Here is a 15730-nt window from a genome sequence, read left to right as displayed (position 1 = left end):
AAAGAAAGTCTTTAAAATAGGTGGTGAACTGTACAGACAACAGGAGAAGATACAGGAACGACAGAAAAACTAGAAGAAAGAAGGTACAGCAAGTGAAGAACTACAATGCTTTGTTGTGTTTCATTTCACTAAAGCCTTATGAAACCCATGCTCAAACCGTGGAGCACAGGTTGTTGCAGAGACATCTGTGAAAGGGTGAAGAGTTAAGGATTTTGGGTTCACCTTTCACAAAGGTGAGTTAAGACTCAGTCTGGTACTGTCCACTGCATGACAAAGTTTCTCTCTTATTTAAGTGACTCTTTTAAAAGCAAGGTTGCAGGAGGCACACATGGATGAACAAGGAGCTCCTGACCTAACCGTTAAAAGCAGGCACACAAGAGGCAGAAGCAGAATGGGGTGAGGTGGCAGGAATATAGAGACACTGTCCACACACGCAGGGATGGGCTTAGGAAAGCTAAAACCCATATGGAGCTGATTCTGGCAAGGGACACGAAGGGCAGCAAGAAAGGTTTCTACAGGTACATCATCAGCAGAAGGATGACGAGGGAAAATGCGGGTCCGCTGATGAATGGGAATGGGGACCTGGTCTTAAAGGACATGGAGAAGGCTGAGGCGCTGATTGCCGCCTTTGCCTTGGTCTTTACTGGTACGACCGGCCATCGGCTTCTGAGCCCAGTGGGAAAGTGCAGGGCAAGGAAGACTCAGTCTCAGTGGGGGAGGATTAGGCTAGGGAACATATTTCCCTGGGCTGTTTGGGTCAGCCTGAGAGACTGAGGAGAGCTCTCGAGCAAGCTGTTGCTGCTTAGCAATTGCCTGTTTTTTTGTCTTGGCACTCGGTGGTTCTGCTTTGGTTGCCCTGCCTGGCTTGTGAGAAAAGATCCTTTCTGGAGGTGCTGTTTGCTAAATTTGAGAGGTGCCGGCCAAGTGCCTGGGTTTGTCCTGTGCCGAACTGTCTTGCCCCATGCTTGCTGGGGCCATGGTTATGAAGGTAGTGGTGCTGTGTGTGAGGGCCCCTTTTTCAGCCTGTGCCACCACCACAGGACATGGCTGAGAGCGATGGAGAGAGCCCCTGAGACGCCTGTCTCCCGTTTTTCAGTCGGGGCTTGTTGGGTGGCTGCCCGTGTCGTTGTGGAGCCCTGGAGGAGTACTCGTCCAGCTGCCTTTGCAGGCTGTTAGCAGCTGAATGGCCCACCAGTTTGGGCTTGCATTTCCTCTGGGTGGCAAAGTGCGTGCGAGGCATTGTTTCTTTGGTAAGCGGAGCAAGGCAGCCCAGCTCCGCAGGGTCAGAGTGGTGCCAGAGCCCCTGGCGAGCCTTGGCAGGAGGACCGAGGGCAGGCTGGAAGCCCATGGCTTCCCAGTGTTGTAAAGCAAGATGGCCAGCCTGTAGGATGGGAGTGAGAACGTGGGTTCCGCAGTGGGGCCCAACGTAATGTGGGAAGGTGAGGGAGAGGCTCTGGTGGACCTGGCTGTCTGCTTTGCTGGTTTCTGAGGTGCACTGTGAAAGGAGAGGGAGGTCTCCAAGTTGTGTGTCTGCTGCTGAAGCCTTTGCTGAAGTGCCTCCAGGCCCACATGGCCCAGCAGTTACAGGCACGGAGATGGTTGCAAGTCCTTCTGAGGACTGTGGATGAGCTTGGGCCTCACTGACTGTTTCCCCCCCTGTCCCCTCCTACTCCAACAAGGTCATTTGCCATGCTGTTGCTTGCAGCGAGACTGTGCCAATTGCTCAACTGGTGGCCCGGCAGAGGAGTTCCAAGAGGAAAATGGGACGGCAAGTGAACTGCCAGATGAGGCTGAAGAACACGTCTCCAGTGACGTTAGCAGGTAAGCCCCAGGCAGCTGTGGAGCGCCTGCCTTTGTGAAAGAACTGTGCAGCTGCTGGAGCAAAAGTCTTGGCCGTGAAGGTGCGTCCCTAATGACCATGAGTTGCGTGGTCCCGGTGAAGAGTTCCTGGGAGCGGGGAGTGGTGTTGACAAGGGTGCTTGTGCTTGCAAGCCATGGTCAGTGAGGAAGCCCTTCTCGAGCACGTACGTGAGATGTGGATGATCTTGGAAAAAAAAGTTGTTGGAGGATGCTTGGCTTCCCTTCCACCTGCCCGTGCTTCTGTGAGAAACATGGTTGAGATGCGGGCAAGAGGTGTGGCAAGGAGCCTGCTCGTTGTTTGAGGCTGAGCTTGGCCCGTTGTGGAGTGGCAGGGATGAGCCATGCCCTCATGGTGAGAAGGAGCCCCCGCAGCATCATGTGTGGCCATTTCAGCAGCTCCTGTTGCTGCTGCAAGTGCCCTGGTGCCACGACACTGCTGGTGCCCAGGGGCTGCTCCGTGTACCTGTGTGCCTTTTTGCGTAAGCTGCTGCAGCAGTGTTTTCCCAGAGCCTGTGGGTCAGGTTTCCCTGACTGCTGTGCTGTTGTTGTGTTGCTGTCAGTGGGGTACCCCAGGATCAGGCCCAGGCGAGGCCCATCTGCTTGTGAGCTGGCAGCTTGGAGCAACAGTAGGTCTTGCGGTTTGTTTGTATTCCCCTGTTCTTGTCTGTAAGGAAGGGTTTGCCGCTTCTTGCTCCCCTGCGGCCACGCCAGCAGTCTACCCTCTAGTTGGGAAGCTGAACTGGTGACTCCTGTCCCAGTTAAACGACACTGCCTGTAAACGCACATTGGTTCACTGTCTTGCACGGCGATACCCCTCGGAAGTGCTTGAGCCCGCCAAAATTGGTGTGGTACGGCCAGCAAGTAAACAGCCAAGTGACCAAGAGCTTGTTTATCCCAGTGTGGCCTGAAGGCCAGTGTGGCGTGTTCCTCCGCAGGTGCTATTGGGTAACCTCTGCTGTGTGGTGGGAATTTGGGAGGAAGGTGCTTGCAAGCTGGGGTAGAGAAGAAGAAACCCTTTGGGTGGCGGCACAGGAGGTGGCCGAGGAGGTGGAGTTAGGCTGCGTGTGCTACACCTCTGGGAGCTGCTGCTGCCGTTGGGTGGTAAAGGGCAGCGTGACCATGGGTTCCACCTGAGACGTGACCTGTTGTGGCACGTCACAGGTACATGGCTTTTCCGAGAGCGTAAGGAGAGAGGGGCCTGGTGTTTCTTTCCCTGCTGCAGCGTGGCAGTGGAGATTGTGGTTTGTGAGTCCTTGGGTGCGAGCCACGATGCCGTAGCAAAGAGGCCCACGGCTGTGGCTGAGAGCATCCTTCTTAACTGTCTTTTGGAAAAGTATGGACTCCCTGGAGGGAGTTGTCTGCTGTGCTTGAAGTCTCTTTGGGTTGGGTGGAGGAGAGTGCTACTCACGGCTACATCTGCAAACTCTTTAGGAAAGCCCAAAGGAACTTTGCGACAGCCCAGGTCTTTGAGCATGCCAGAAGAAGGCAGCAGGAGGCCTGTTCCTCGCCCGCCACGAGGCAGAGGAGTGGCATGTGGAGTGGTGAAACCCACTGTGGAGAGTGCCCGGTCTGCCTTGCCTCCAGCCGCTGGGAGTGGACCATCTAAGGAAATTCCCATGCAGAGGCACGTCACTGTGGTAAACAGGTCAGTGTGTGCAGGTGTGTGTGTGCGAGCGAGGTGAAGCAAAGTGTGGTGGACCCTTGGATGCTGCCATGCCAGCAGTGCGTTTTGGGATGTGGGAATCCAGGCTCCCGCCCTTGCAGAAGGTGAAGTTTGAAGGTGGGTCGGTACCCAGGAGGGAGACGGGTGACCCTTTGCCTTTTTGGATGCTGCCGTAGCTCCCCTGTGCTCTTGACCTGCTCCCACGTCTTCCGGGGAGACATCTGGCCTGAGGTGTCACACCAAGGGTGCGTGGGGATGTCGCTGTTTCCCGGGCCCAGGAGGGAGCTGTTGTGGCCAGCGCGATGGAAAGCAGGAGGTTTGTGTGTCGGTGACAGGCGAGGCTGTGTGTTCGGGGTCACGGTTGTCTGCAGGTGGCTGCTCTTTACCTCTTGCCTGACTTCTCCGTTGCAGCGTTAGCGTTTGTGGCCGTTCTGGGCGTGCTCGGACCCAGCAGCTGCCCGACGGTGTTTGGGTGAACTGAGATGAGGGCTGGAGCTGCAGTTTTGCTGGGTTAGCGGTACACGCTGGTTTTCAGCCCCCTTTGAGCCTCTCTAATCCAGGTGGCTTACCCAACTGCTGCCCCATCATTTCTCTTTCTGTGTTGTTTTCAGCCGCCCTGGGCATCAGCTGATGGTGGCGAGAAGGTGTTTGCTGTTCCCTCATTGTGGCTGCGCTAAGTCCGCTGGAGCTGTGATTGTGGTGGTAATCCTCTGCAGGTCACCGGGCTGGGTTAGAGAAGTCAGCCTTGCACTGAACGGAAATGGCAGCGGTGTGCCGCTTCCACGGCAGCGTAGCTGTGAAGTGGCACGGAGCAGAGTGACAGCTTAGTCCTGCCGTGGTGCGTGCTCTTTCTGGAAGACCCACAGAAAGCAGGCGCGTCCTGCCCCAGTCGCCTGCCTGAGTCCCGTGTGCGTCAGGGGTCTGGGTGCCAGAGGGGGAGATGAGGATGCGCTCAGAGCACTCCTGAGAGCAGCAGCCGCTTCAGCTTCTGTGCCTGAGAGCGTAGCGTTTTACTGACGGCTGATAGCACTGCCTCGTAACCTTCCTGCTGCTCCGCAAAGGGCCCTTTGCTATGGCAGTGCTCTGCTGGCCATGCTTTTTGGGAAGCTCCCCAATGTGCTGGTGCTGGTGGAGTGGGCAGGTGCCCCGGGGAGGGGGTGGCAGCCTTGGGGCTGCCGGGTGGATCTGCTGGGGCTTTGCTCTGGGGCAGGGCTCCTCTCGAGGGCAGGAGACGCTCCTTGTGTCCATGGGCAGTCGTGCTGTGGCTGTAGCAGCAGCTGTTTGGGCATGTCCAGGCAGAAATTTGGAGGAGTTAAGAGGCGGGTGGTGATGGCGGCAGGAGCCAGAGGCTGTGAAGGTGAGGTGGGCGAGAGGAGAGCAGTGGCAGGAGCAGCGAGGAAGCCGGAGGAGCTGGCAGTGGCTGTGTGAGGAGTGGAGAGTTTGGAGGTAGAGGCCAGGGAAGAGAGACGTGGTGCATGTGGCAGGTGAGGGGAGTGAGGCCGGGGTCCCAGCAGGAGCAGGGAAACTCGAGATGGGCCTCTCTGTCTGCGCCACAGCTCCTAGTGACATGTGTGTGGACTGAGCTAAGCCCTGTTCTTCTGCTCCTGAGCGAGCTGGGTGGAACTGCAGTGGAGAAACGTGTCACCAGCTCTGCTCCCTGTTTTGTCCAGGAGGCTGCTGCACAGAGAAGAGAAGAGAAAGGCCAAGCCGTCCTGCTGTGACAGATGTGGGAGCAGGTGTGCACAGGCCTTCCCTTTCCTGTGTGTGCAGATGAATTGGGTTTTTTGAAGTGGCACTTCCCTAAAAGGCAGAGATCCTTCATGCTGGGACAGGCAGTGCAAAAAAAGCATTTTTAGTTCTCTCCAGGTTAGTTGCTGGAAGGCCAGAAGGTGTTTTGTAGTAGTAGAAGCTTTGTAATGCTTGAAATAAAATTGAGTAGATGTCAGCCCTATTCTGGCTCTTCTAATGGACTGTGCTCCATCTTGTGTTGTCATCTTGTTCCTCTCTGGCAAGCTCCCCTGAGCTCATTTCAGGTACCAGTCTTCTGCTTTTGTTTCTGCTGTCTGTTCCTGCCCTACTCGGGAGGAGAAGCTACAGGTGAAGTGTGCTTTGGCCCAGGTAGTTCTGGAGGAGAAGACATCTTGTGCTGTTGCAAAGGGTCCAAATGCTGCCCTGTTAGCTTGGGGACATACTAAAGGGAGGGTTCATGGAGAAGAGGATCATATTCTGTTTTAATGCAAGGTTGTGTAGTGGCCCATGTGACTGGATTAATTTGTTTCAACTTGGCCAGTTTGAAGCAGGACTGGCAACGTCCATGGCTGATGTCCTTGCTGCTGGAGATGTTTTGTGCCCCCAGACCTACTGTAGTTGCTTGTGCTTTGGGAATTGCAGGAGGGAAAGCCGCTTCGAGCCAGAAGGTCCTGACCTCAAAAGAGTGTGCAAATGAGCGGAGATGTGAGCAGCATCCCCAAAAATCCCGGGCTCACACCAGCCTTGTAGGTAACTGGCAGAGACTCGGGGGCCCTGTTCCAGCAGCGGTGCCAGCACTTGCCTGTGAAAGTGGCTGCTTGTGGTAAACGATCAATTTGATTCACAGCACAGGTTGGCTGAGGGAAGCCCTGAAGGTGACAGAGCTTGTCCCTACCCCATTTCCCAGCCTGGGGTGAGGCGCTGTCCATGTGCAGTTTCTCTGGGTGTGTTTTCTGACACCCACCCTGCCCCTCCATTTATCGAAGTCATAGCAAAGCACATCCATGCTCTCAGGGTTGCTCCTAAGAGTCTTTGATTTCTCCTTCTCTGCTGTGCATCTGTCCTGCTATGGCAGATCTGTGTTACTTGCCTTGGCAGGATGTCCTCGCAGTGACAGGCTTTGTCTGGGCGCTGGCTGGTCTTGGTGCTCCACCCAGCATTGTGTAGTGAAGCCCCACAGTGAGGCTGCAAATAGCAGTTCCCCTGTGACTGCCAAAGTCTGTGTCCCACCCTTCTAGCATTCTGTGGTGTTTTGCTGAGAGATTTTCATGACCACAGCTTCTGGGGCTTGCTGCTGCGTAGTCTTGGGTAGAAGGGGAATTGGCTGTTTCTCCTTCCCATTCTGTCATATCAGATGACAAGGGGGAGATGCTGAAGGTAGCTGCAGTTGTGCCAGGTCGTTTCCTGCTGCCCTTCCGGGCCTTCTTGCAGACACTATTGCAGGGTCTGAGAGGCTGTCTTTATAGCAGCAATCACTTGGTAAGTTCATGTCATGAGCATGTTGCTGTGGACCTGCAAACCCGCAGAAGGTGGGAGAGACCTTGCTAGTAAGGCTAACTGCAGAGGTCCTTGAAGCTGGAAAGTAAAGGCATGGATGAGAACAGGTTGAGATGCTTGGTGACCCCCTTGCTTGGACCAGCAGGCAGCATTTGCTGCTGGCCGTTACCTGGCCCCGCTGCTGTGATAGTGCTGTCCAAGGGCCAAAGAGCAGAGGTGGATGGCAGGGGCCTTACCAAGGTAAGGCTATAGGTGGGGAAGGGCATGCCTTCCCTTCACTCTGAGACAGTGGTCTGTGGGAGTGAAACATAACTGGCTGCTCGGCTACAGCTACGCATGGGGGCTTGGCAGGGCTGCATGGCTGGTCAGGCGTTTGTGAAGGGCTGGGCTGCTGAGGTGTTCTCTTATTGCTGGTGTGGCTAGGAGGCCTCTTGCTGGGAGCAGTTTCTAGCAGATGAGGAACAGGAGGCCTTGCAGGCAGCTGAGTTGTCCATACCTGTGTGCTGGGGAAAAGTGTGTTGGCCCTGCCACTGTCTGGCTGTGTTCCATCCCATCTTTGGAGAGATAAAACTACCATGGTCTGTGTGAGCAAGCAGCACATCACAGGATCCTTGTCGGATTGCAGGGCTTGAAACTGATGATAACTGGGCTCAAAGCTGATGTTAGCACCACTTTGTTCCATGGGAAGCTGTTGAACCACAGCAGGAGGCACAGGAAGATACCACATGAAGTCTCTCAGTACTGAGAGGATCCCAAATCCAATTTGCTTTCACTTGCAACGTAAGGGAATCATCAGTCCTCTGTTCCAGGTTCCTTTCCAAGGTGTTCCAGATGGCATCGCTCAAGAGGGGAACATCTGCCCTCTTCCTCACTGAAACCTTGCTGCAGTTCCTGCTGGCTTACCCTGCACTTATGTCATCCATGTCACCTGATGTGTGGCTTAAGGTGGTAGAAATGGTGCGTGGCAAAGAGGACTAGAACGCAGCTATGGATTCCTACTGGGAGGCAGCAGTAGCAGGACAGTCTCCATTGCCCATGTGGCTAACTCATGGGATTGTTTTGCTTGCTGCCTAGCAATGGTGGTAGTCTCTTTTGAGTCTGCTTCCCTTAAGGAGACTTTTTTTTCCTTGGGTATCTGTCCAGCTTGGAGTTGTCCATACTGGTAAATATATGTATAGAGAGGTGGGATCCTGGATTTCTTGTAGGGTCTGCATGGCCAGTCACTGCACATCTTCTAAGAAGAGACTGTGCTGCTGCTTTGTGTGGGGATCTGAGCTGTGCCCAGAAGGTAGAGGGTGTTCCTGTGATGCAGGTGGCGTGTTGGAAGAGTCTTTTCAGATACCCAACAAGTGCAAGGTGTGAATATGTGTTTGGGTTTTGTGGGGGTGACTTTGCCTTTGTGCTTTTTGAGTCTTGTCCCACTTGTGTTTTACAAATGTGCTTGTAGTTAATCTGCTGCTCAGCACTTCTGGGCATGCCTCTCCTGCTTTGGAAAATGCTGTGGCTGTCCTCACTGCTAATGTTGTGGGACATGACCCAGAACAGAAGTATTATTTTTGGTACAAGTGACACCCCATAGCTGTTGGAGGAGCTGTAGTTTCATCTTATGGGGACAGCAAAAAGGTGACAGAGACAAGTTCATGTTAAATCTTGTAAGATGCTGCTTAGAAGAGGTGTGAATGTGGGAGGCCTCTTTCTGATTTATGGACCTGCTCTGATTAAAGGTCAGTGTAAAGGCACATAGGACCACCTTAATACTGTGCTAGTCTCGACTTCCTGTTGCTACTAGCCTCAGCATCATACTTGATCCCTGTCCTACCTTCTGAGAGCCCACATGAAGCTGGGAAAATTCCCCTTGGTGTTTCTGTGGCTGGTGAAGTTTGTGGTTTCTTCCAGAGTTGTCCCTGAACTCCGGAGGTGGCCATTCTCCTTATTGGCCCCTTGGGCAGAGACCATCTGCAGAGCCTGCTCAGTGCATGTGCAGTGGCTGCTGTGGTCTGGACATGCCTAGTGTTCACAGCAACCTGCCATGCTTCTGTGGAGAGCTCTTTTGGTGCATTTGCCACCCTGACTTTTCTACTGCAGTTCTTCCTTGGGTATGTGTCTTTGGGAGGTGCTTGGTCCTGGTCTTTGAACTAGTTCTCCAACTCTTGTTCCCTTTTGCTTGCAGTGTATGTGATTATTCCACAGCTGATTGTTTCCAAACAGTCTTAGTGAGCTACGCACTGCTGTGACCTCTTCATTGTCAGGAGCTCATTGTGCTGCCTGTGCTCCCAGTATAAGCTGCTGCTCTCTGAGGGACCTCAGAAGAACACCTGCAAGCATGACATTTGTGTCCTTTCTGTGGGAAAGCACTTCAGAGAGGAATCTGTTAAACAGTATAGCAACAGCGTCCACAAAAAGACCTTGAGTTGCTGTGTAGTTTTAGGTGTTCCCCTGACTTCTGAAGCCAAGTACCTTCAGGAGACTCTGATGTGGCTACCAGGAAGGTGAGCATAATCATGTTGAACAGCAAGACTGAGACACCATCCAGATAAAAGACCAAATAGTGAGGCTGAACGTGTCAAATGTAAGACCATCAACTGTGTTACTAGGCCTAGATGCTTTCCTTTTGCTAATGTCTTTTTACTGTGTGTTTTGTTTCTCACAATAATCGGGATAATAAGAAAAAACTAGAAACCACCTGTTGATCTGTCTTGTTACTGCTGATCAGGTTGTGTTCCAAGCCAGGACATAGTGAGTCCTGATCTTGTGCAGGGGGCCTGCTAGAAGTATGTGAAATACATTTTATTTTATGTATAGATCTTGTAAGCAAATGGAATGCTATTTAGAGGCAGGAGAATGATTTAAAGCAATTTTCTGCTCAATTTTAGGTCTGAGAAGAGACTAACTGTCCCACCCCGGTTTCAAAAGGAGTTGCAAGTTCACCTGTCCAGAAGCTCTTCCACAGATTCAAATGGTATGTTTGCCCATTAAGAAAATTTTTGTTGACTACTCACATTAGATTGGGTGTCCATCTTAGGAAAAATCCATCTTCATACTTGTTTTGAATGAAGATAGGTTTGAGTGAGAAACCAAGTTCTGTGAGTGAACCTCCTCACTCTGATTTCATGGTGCTGGGGAAATGTGTGTGTTTACTTGTCTGCCTCTCTGTCTTCTAGGAAAATCCTTGTGTAGTAAGTGTCAAAGCCAATCACAAAGCTAGTGTGAATAGCTTGGAAACAGGAGGAGTATGCTTAACTTCACTGCAAGGGTAGGGATCTGGTACAGGAGAGTGAAATCCTGGCTTTGAGGAGTAAGCAGCACACTAACCTAGCTGTCCAGAAAATACCCTTCTGCGTGCCTGGCTCCCAGCAGTTGTGCAGTTGATGGGCTTGTCAAATGATGGTTGCTTTCTTTGAGACCTGTCAGGCTGATTTGTGAAGCTTCAGGTCTGGTAGCAAATACACTCCTCCAAAGGGAGGAGGGGAGTAGAGATGAGGGAGCAGGCAAGCTAGTGATGTGAACCTCCAGCTGGGATAATGACTGCCTTGCTCCTACACACAATGTATGAAACTGTCCAAAGTAGCTGAACAGTTGCTGTCTCTTTCCCTGCTCTGCTGGAGGGCTTCCTTGGATGTAGTAGCACAGAAAGGGTGGGTGCTGGGTTCAGACTTTTCCTCAGGACGTATCTTAGAATGCAAGGCAAATTGTTGGTCTGTTTTGTACATCTGTCTGAATTTAGAACATCCTTGGGTGTTTTGCTGTATCTTTGTCACTGTGTTTGTACTCATAAAGAAATTACCTTGTGTCCCTCCTGGGACACTGCCTCAGTGCAGCCTCTCAGCAACAGCATGGCTGAGGGTTCTGTAATCTCTTCCAGGATCCCTTCGGAAGAAACTTTTAGCAACGTCTTATGAAAATAACTACAGTGATTGAAAATTCAGCTTCAGGTCAAATACTAAATGCCTGAGATTTCCATGGCTCTTTCCAATAGGAAGTGACTGAAACAGCCATGCTGGGCAGGAGAGCCACATTTTAGAGTTGATGTTATGCTGGCAGCTCCTATTTTTAATTTTTAGGTAATCGTTTGTCTCTCTCTCTGCTGATAAGGCTATGTTTACTTCAAAGCTATAGTTTTGTTTAACAGATAACTTGAATATATCCATTGCGGAGACACATACTGTTGCCTCTGGCCCTTCTTCTGCTCATGTCAATGAAGTTCAAAGTCGCATTAAGGAGATTCTGAGCAAGTGCAGCAGTGGTGTCTGGGTGTCAAAGATGCCACAGATCTACCGGGAAATGTACTGGGAGGAGCTTAGCACAGCAGTGCTCCGTCAGCTTGAGAACTGGCCTCATGTGTGCACAGTAAGTATTGAATGCCATTTTTGTGGAAGATGCCAGTACCCTGCAGATTTCTGAGTGTTCATTTGCCAAATGTTATTTTATGTAGTGCTGTGTTTCCTTTCACAATCTGTAGCAGTGAAGGAAAAAAAAAAAGAAAGAGAAAAGAAGAAAGAACAACAACCCCTCCCCCTAAATTGTAACAATGCCTTCAAAACAGCACCCAAAAAATCACTGTTGGCTGGACTAGCATTGTTTTGGAGAAGAAAGGTCTGCCTCTGTGGCCTCCTGGAGCAAGAGCTCCGGGTTGCTGAGTTGCCACCTTTAACTGACTCCAACACTGACAACCCAAGCAGCAGCTGATGACACGCTCCATGCTGTGTTTGGTTTTTTTCCCCATTGCATTTTATGCTTTTCCGTGTTGATGAGTTCATCTCTTCTTAAATCTATAAGCTACCAGCAAATCCTGTGTGAACAGTCTTGGGTCTATCTGTAGTTACTATCTTTGTATAGACTTATCCACAGGTCTTTCTTGCATCTTAAATCAAGGTTATGGAATTTCGCTGTGTACGTTAGGCTGATGATACAATAATAGATGAAAGTGAAGTGTGATAATGTTGGGGGCAGAGATTACAGCTCAGCCCCTTCTTGCCTCCCCCCACTGATGTCTGTTACCTCTTGATCACCAGGGACGTCTTTGTCCTTCATATTAGGAGCTGGTATCAGGCTGAGCCTCTGCTTAAGGTCTGCCATGTGAGTTGCCATCACCACTGGGCTAAGGGTCTTCAATTGCTGTGCTTTTATCTCTTCTTCTGCATTCATGGTTCATTTAGGGTATAATGCAACTTTGCATCAAGGCTTTGTTTAGCTTTACTTTAACAGGCCAGTCATATCAATAAACACTTTCAAATTCATCAGCATCTGTCAAACTGTGGCACCAGAAGGGTATTGAAGTAATGAGAATATCTGTCTGCTTGAAGTGACTTTTCATGTACATACTGCTAAGTATTTTCTCGTGTAATAACTTTAAATGCCGAAAAAAAAGTTTCACTGAGATTAAATAATTGCTCTTCAGGAATAACACCATTTGCATGTGTGTATGGTATTCTGACACACATATAAAATGCATTTATGACATCTTACTACAGATATCAGTAACGTATGCAGACAGCAGCAATTGGTTTTGGTGGTTGATGATCAGCTCTTGTGTTATCCATAGAGCAAGCTGTTACGTTTTGAGTTACTTAATTCATGCAGCAAATTTTAGTCTTTTTTGTAGCTAGTGTTCCAGACAAAATGTTACTGTTCATCCAGGATCTTTGGTCTGTGTTCATTGTCCATTTACTTGTTATCTGTTGGGTCTGTCTCTTTCTAGCCAGCAAATAAAGCCATTTTAGCATAAATAAGCAGTCATTAAATCTGTGGAAACATTGTAATACAGCAGGCACAGTACAACAACAATCAGAACTATCAAGTTGTCTTGGCACAGTCAGTCTTATTGTAGAGAACTGTTAATGAGCCTGTAAGGCCCGTCTCAGTTTACTGACTTATGTAAACCATAGTCATGGCTCTGGCATGGAGAAGTTTGAACTGGGACCCAGGCCTTGTCATATGAAGGCTACCATACATCTCTTAAAAAATAATCAGTGTTTATTCCTGGTTCAAACAAGTTGTCTGCAGGTGTACAGCCCTGTAGATCCTTTGAAATGCCAGAGGGCAGACTGTACTCTTCAGTATCAGTAAACATGCTTCCATGACTAATTTCTGAATTATTTCTGCCTTGTTGGGTACTTACACTGGGAGTGTCTGCCAGCCTCAGAAGAAAAGAATAAATGCCTGGTGTTTCTCTCTGTACCTTCTTAAAGAGACAGCACATACTCTTATTGAATGCACACTGATCAGTAGTAGCTTAGTTACAAACCAGTAGGCAATAAACCTTGTAATACGCTTTCAGCATCTCCAAGCTCATAATTTGAGGACTCTACTGTGGACAGTGTCACTTCTGAATAACTCACATCCCTAAACTTCTCTCTGAAAGGAAGGAATTTCATTTTTGACTTCTGGGAAATGATCATTTCTGTGTTTAGGTTGCAAGCACCAGTAATGTAACGTTTTCCTGTCTAGTGAGCTGAAGTCTCCAAAAATCACTGTAAGTTGCAGGTTGACAATCTTGTTTTCAGTCCTCACCTTTCAGGCAAGAGGACCCTACTACAAAGGATTGAGGCTGACCTTGATCTGCATCGGTCTGTTACCTCCCTTCTTTAGGTTAGCTTGCTTCAGCATCTTGCTTGTAGCAACATATTTTGCACAGCTAAATGTAAAAGTACAAAGTAATGATGTAGTGGCTAGCACTTACAGATTATAGCCAAGCCTTAATGAGCAATTGGGCTGAGAATAAATATGCTCACCACCCTTATATAATACCCAAAAAGGCTTTGCTGTCCAGACAGGCTTCAGTCAGGAGAAGAAGAGTCTGCTTCAGCAGCTCTGTCTGTCAGATCCGCAGTGTTGCTGAATTGCCTGCTTCCATCTCCAGCAAGACAAAGCATCACTTTGAAAAAAGTGATGACTGGTGGTGACCCTCCCACCTACATTTTTTTCTATCAGAATCTTACACCTTTCTGTTGGATGAATTACTTTGTCATGCATCTTTGAGCAGTTCATGATCCCCATTCTAGCCGTCCTAGCCCTGTCTCTTATCTTTCTACAGATTTTTATCACAAGTCTTTCTCACAACTTAGCAATTTTTTTAGAATTCTGAGCCAAAGTTATGTAGCTTTGCTGTGTTTGGGCTTGGCCTTGAATCCTTGGGATGCAAGCTGCTGAACCCCTGAGGGAGAGAGAACGTTACACCAGAGGTATGAGAGTGGGAGCGATGCAGACTTGTAAACAAACAAGTTCGTTTTTTTTTTCTTTTTTTTTTTTTTTGGAAGTCACAAATAACCCAAAAGTAATAATCCGTTTACTTTTGGTACTGGCAACATGTCTGGTGGTTCCCTTTGCAGTCTAATTACAAACCCCCTTACTGAGTGGTATGTATGTTTAAAAGACTTTTTCCTTGCACATGCTCAGCTCTCCGCAGCTCCTCACTTACTTGAACTCTGTGAGTGATTCAGGAGGTGGCAATTCAGATATGGCAATTCAAGAGAAGACTAAATTCCTACATCTTTTCTCAAAACCAGAGTTCTCTTCCACAAGCTTTTAGAGAATTAGGCAGTCCTAGGACATTAGGGAAGGTCCTTGCATGGATGTATAATTGGTTAAAAGATTGGAAATGTAGCAAGGCTGAAATGGTTGACCTCCAGAAAGGCAGGAGGTCATGGTGGGATTCCACAGGGGGGGACACTTGAACACATGCTGATCAGGATTGTAATAAGTGAGTTGGTAAAGGGTGGAAATACAAGTTGAGCTGGCTAATAATACAGTGTTGTTCAGGGTTATAAAGACCAGGGTGCTCCAAAGAAGTATGGAACTTCCTGATACCAGGTTGCTGCCCCATAAAATTGCAGCTGAGACTTAACTACAGCAGCGGACAGGAAGGACTCTCATTACTTTAAAGAAGTGTTGTTTTCTGTGTGGACTGTTAAGCTTGGGAAAAGACATCTTGGCATTTATAATAACGTCATGAAAATGTTGGCTCAGTACAAAAAAATGCAAGTGATAAGAAGTACTTGAAAATGAACATAATAGAAAAGCATTTTTCAGTTGGAAGGGACCTATCCACAATCATCTAGTCCAACTACCTGACCACTTCAGGGCTGACCAAAAGTTAAAGCATGTTATTAAGGGCATTGTCCAAATGCCTTTTAAACACTGACAGGCATGGGGCGTCGACCAGCTCTCCAGGAAGCATGTTCCAGTGTTTGACCATGTTCTCGGTAAAGAAATGCTTCCTAATGTCAAGTCTGAACCTCCCCTGACACAGTCCTTCTCTATTCACAGATAGCAAGTCTAGGAGAGCATCTTTCCTAGTTTGCTCACTGAGTACTTGTGACAAGAAGTTACCTTCCACAAACTTCAAGAATTTCCCAGACTTGCTTGTCACAGCAATATGGTATTCCCAATTGATGTCTGGGAAGTTGAAATCTCCCATAAGGACAAGGGCTACTGATCCTGAAATTTCTCCTAATTGCCTATAGAATAACTCACCTGTGCTGTCATCCTGGCTGGGCAATCAGTAGTAGACACCCACTACAAGATCTCCTTTGTTTTCCATCCACCTAATCCTCACCCAGAGGCTCTCGACCACATCATCACTAGCTGTAAGGGCTGTACAGTCAAACCTCTCCTTTACATACAGTGCAACTCCTCCACCTCACCTGCCCTGCCTATCCCTCCTGAACAGCCTGTAGCCCTTCATCCCAGCACTCCAGTGTGGGACTCATTCCAGCAAGTCTTGCTAATACCAATGATATCATAGCTTTAGGAACTGACCAGTGCTTCCAGTTTGTCCTGTTTGTTTTTCATGCTGTGTGTGTTGGTGTACAAGCATTTCAGATGTGCTCCTGAGCCCTCTTGTGCTCCCAGGAGCTGCTAGCATTGCCACCCTCAGGTGATGTCATGCCAACCCTTGGCTTACCTTCAGCTCTCCTGTTGGCATCCCCTTCCCCCAGTGATTCTAGTTTAAAGCCCTCTCAA

The 15730-nt window shown here is 49.2% G+C and overlaps 1 protein-coding gene across 1 annotated transcript in view; it reads left to right on the top strand.

Annotated features, from left to right (window-relative positions):
• Positions 1–15730, top strand: part of TDRD7 (tudor domain containing 7) — a 47214-nt gene that overhangs the window by 7924 nt on the left and 23560 nt on the right. Inside the window, exons 3-6 of the mRNA XM_050913515.1 lie at positions 1680–1821; positions 3292–3509; positions 9653–9728; positions 10899–11116. Coding sequence (XP_050769472.1) covers positions 1680–1821; positions 3292–3509; positions 9653–9728; positions 10899–11116 — 654 coding nt within the window. The remainder of the gene's footprint in view (positions 1–1679; positions 1822–3291; positions 3510–9652; positions 9729–10898; positions 11117–15730) is intronic.

The sequence above is a fragment of the Gymnogyps californianus genome, chromosome Z (genome assembly GCF_018139145.2).
Source record: "Gymnogyps californianus isolate 813 chromosome Z, ASM1813914v2, whole genome shotgun sequence".
NCBI classification, from domain to species: Eukaryota; Metazoa; Chordata; class Aves; order Accipitriformes; family Cathartidae; genus Gymnogyps; species Gymnogyps californianus.
Note: the sequence above shows the minus strand (reverse complement) of the source record. Positions and strands in the feature narration are given on the sequence as shown.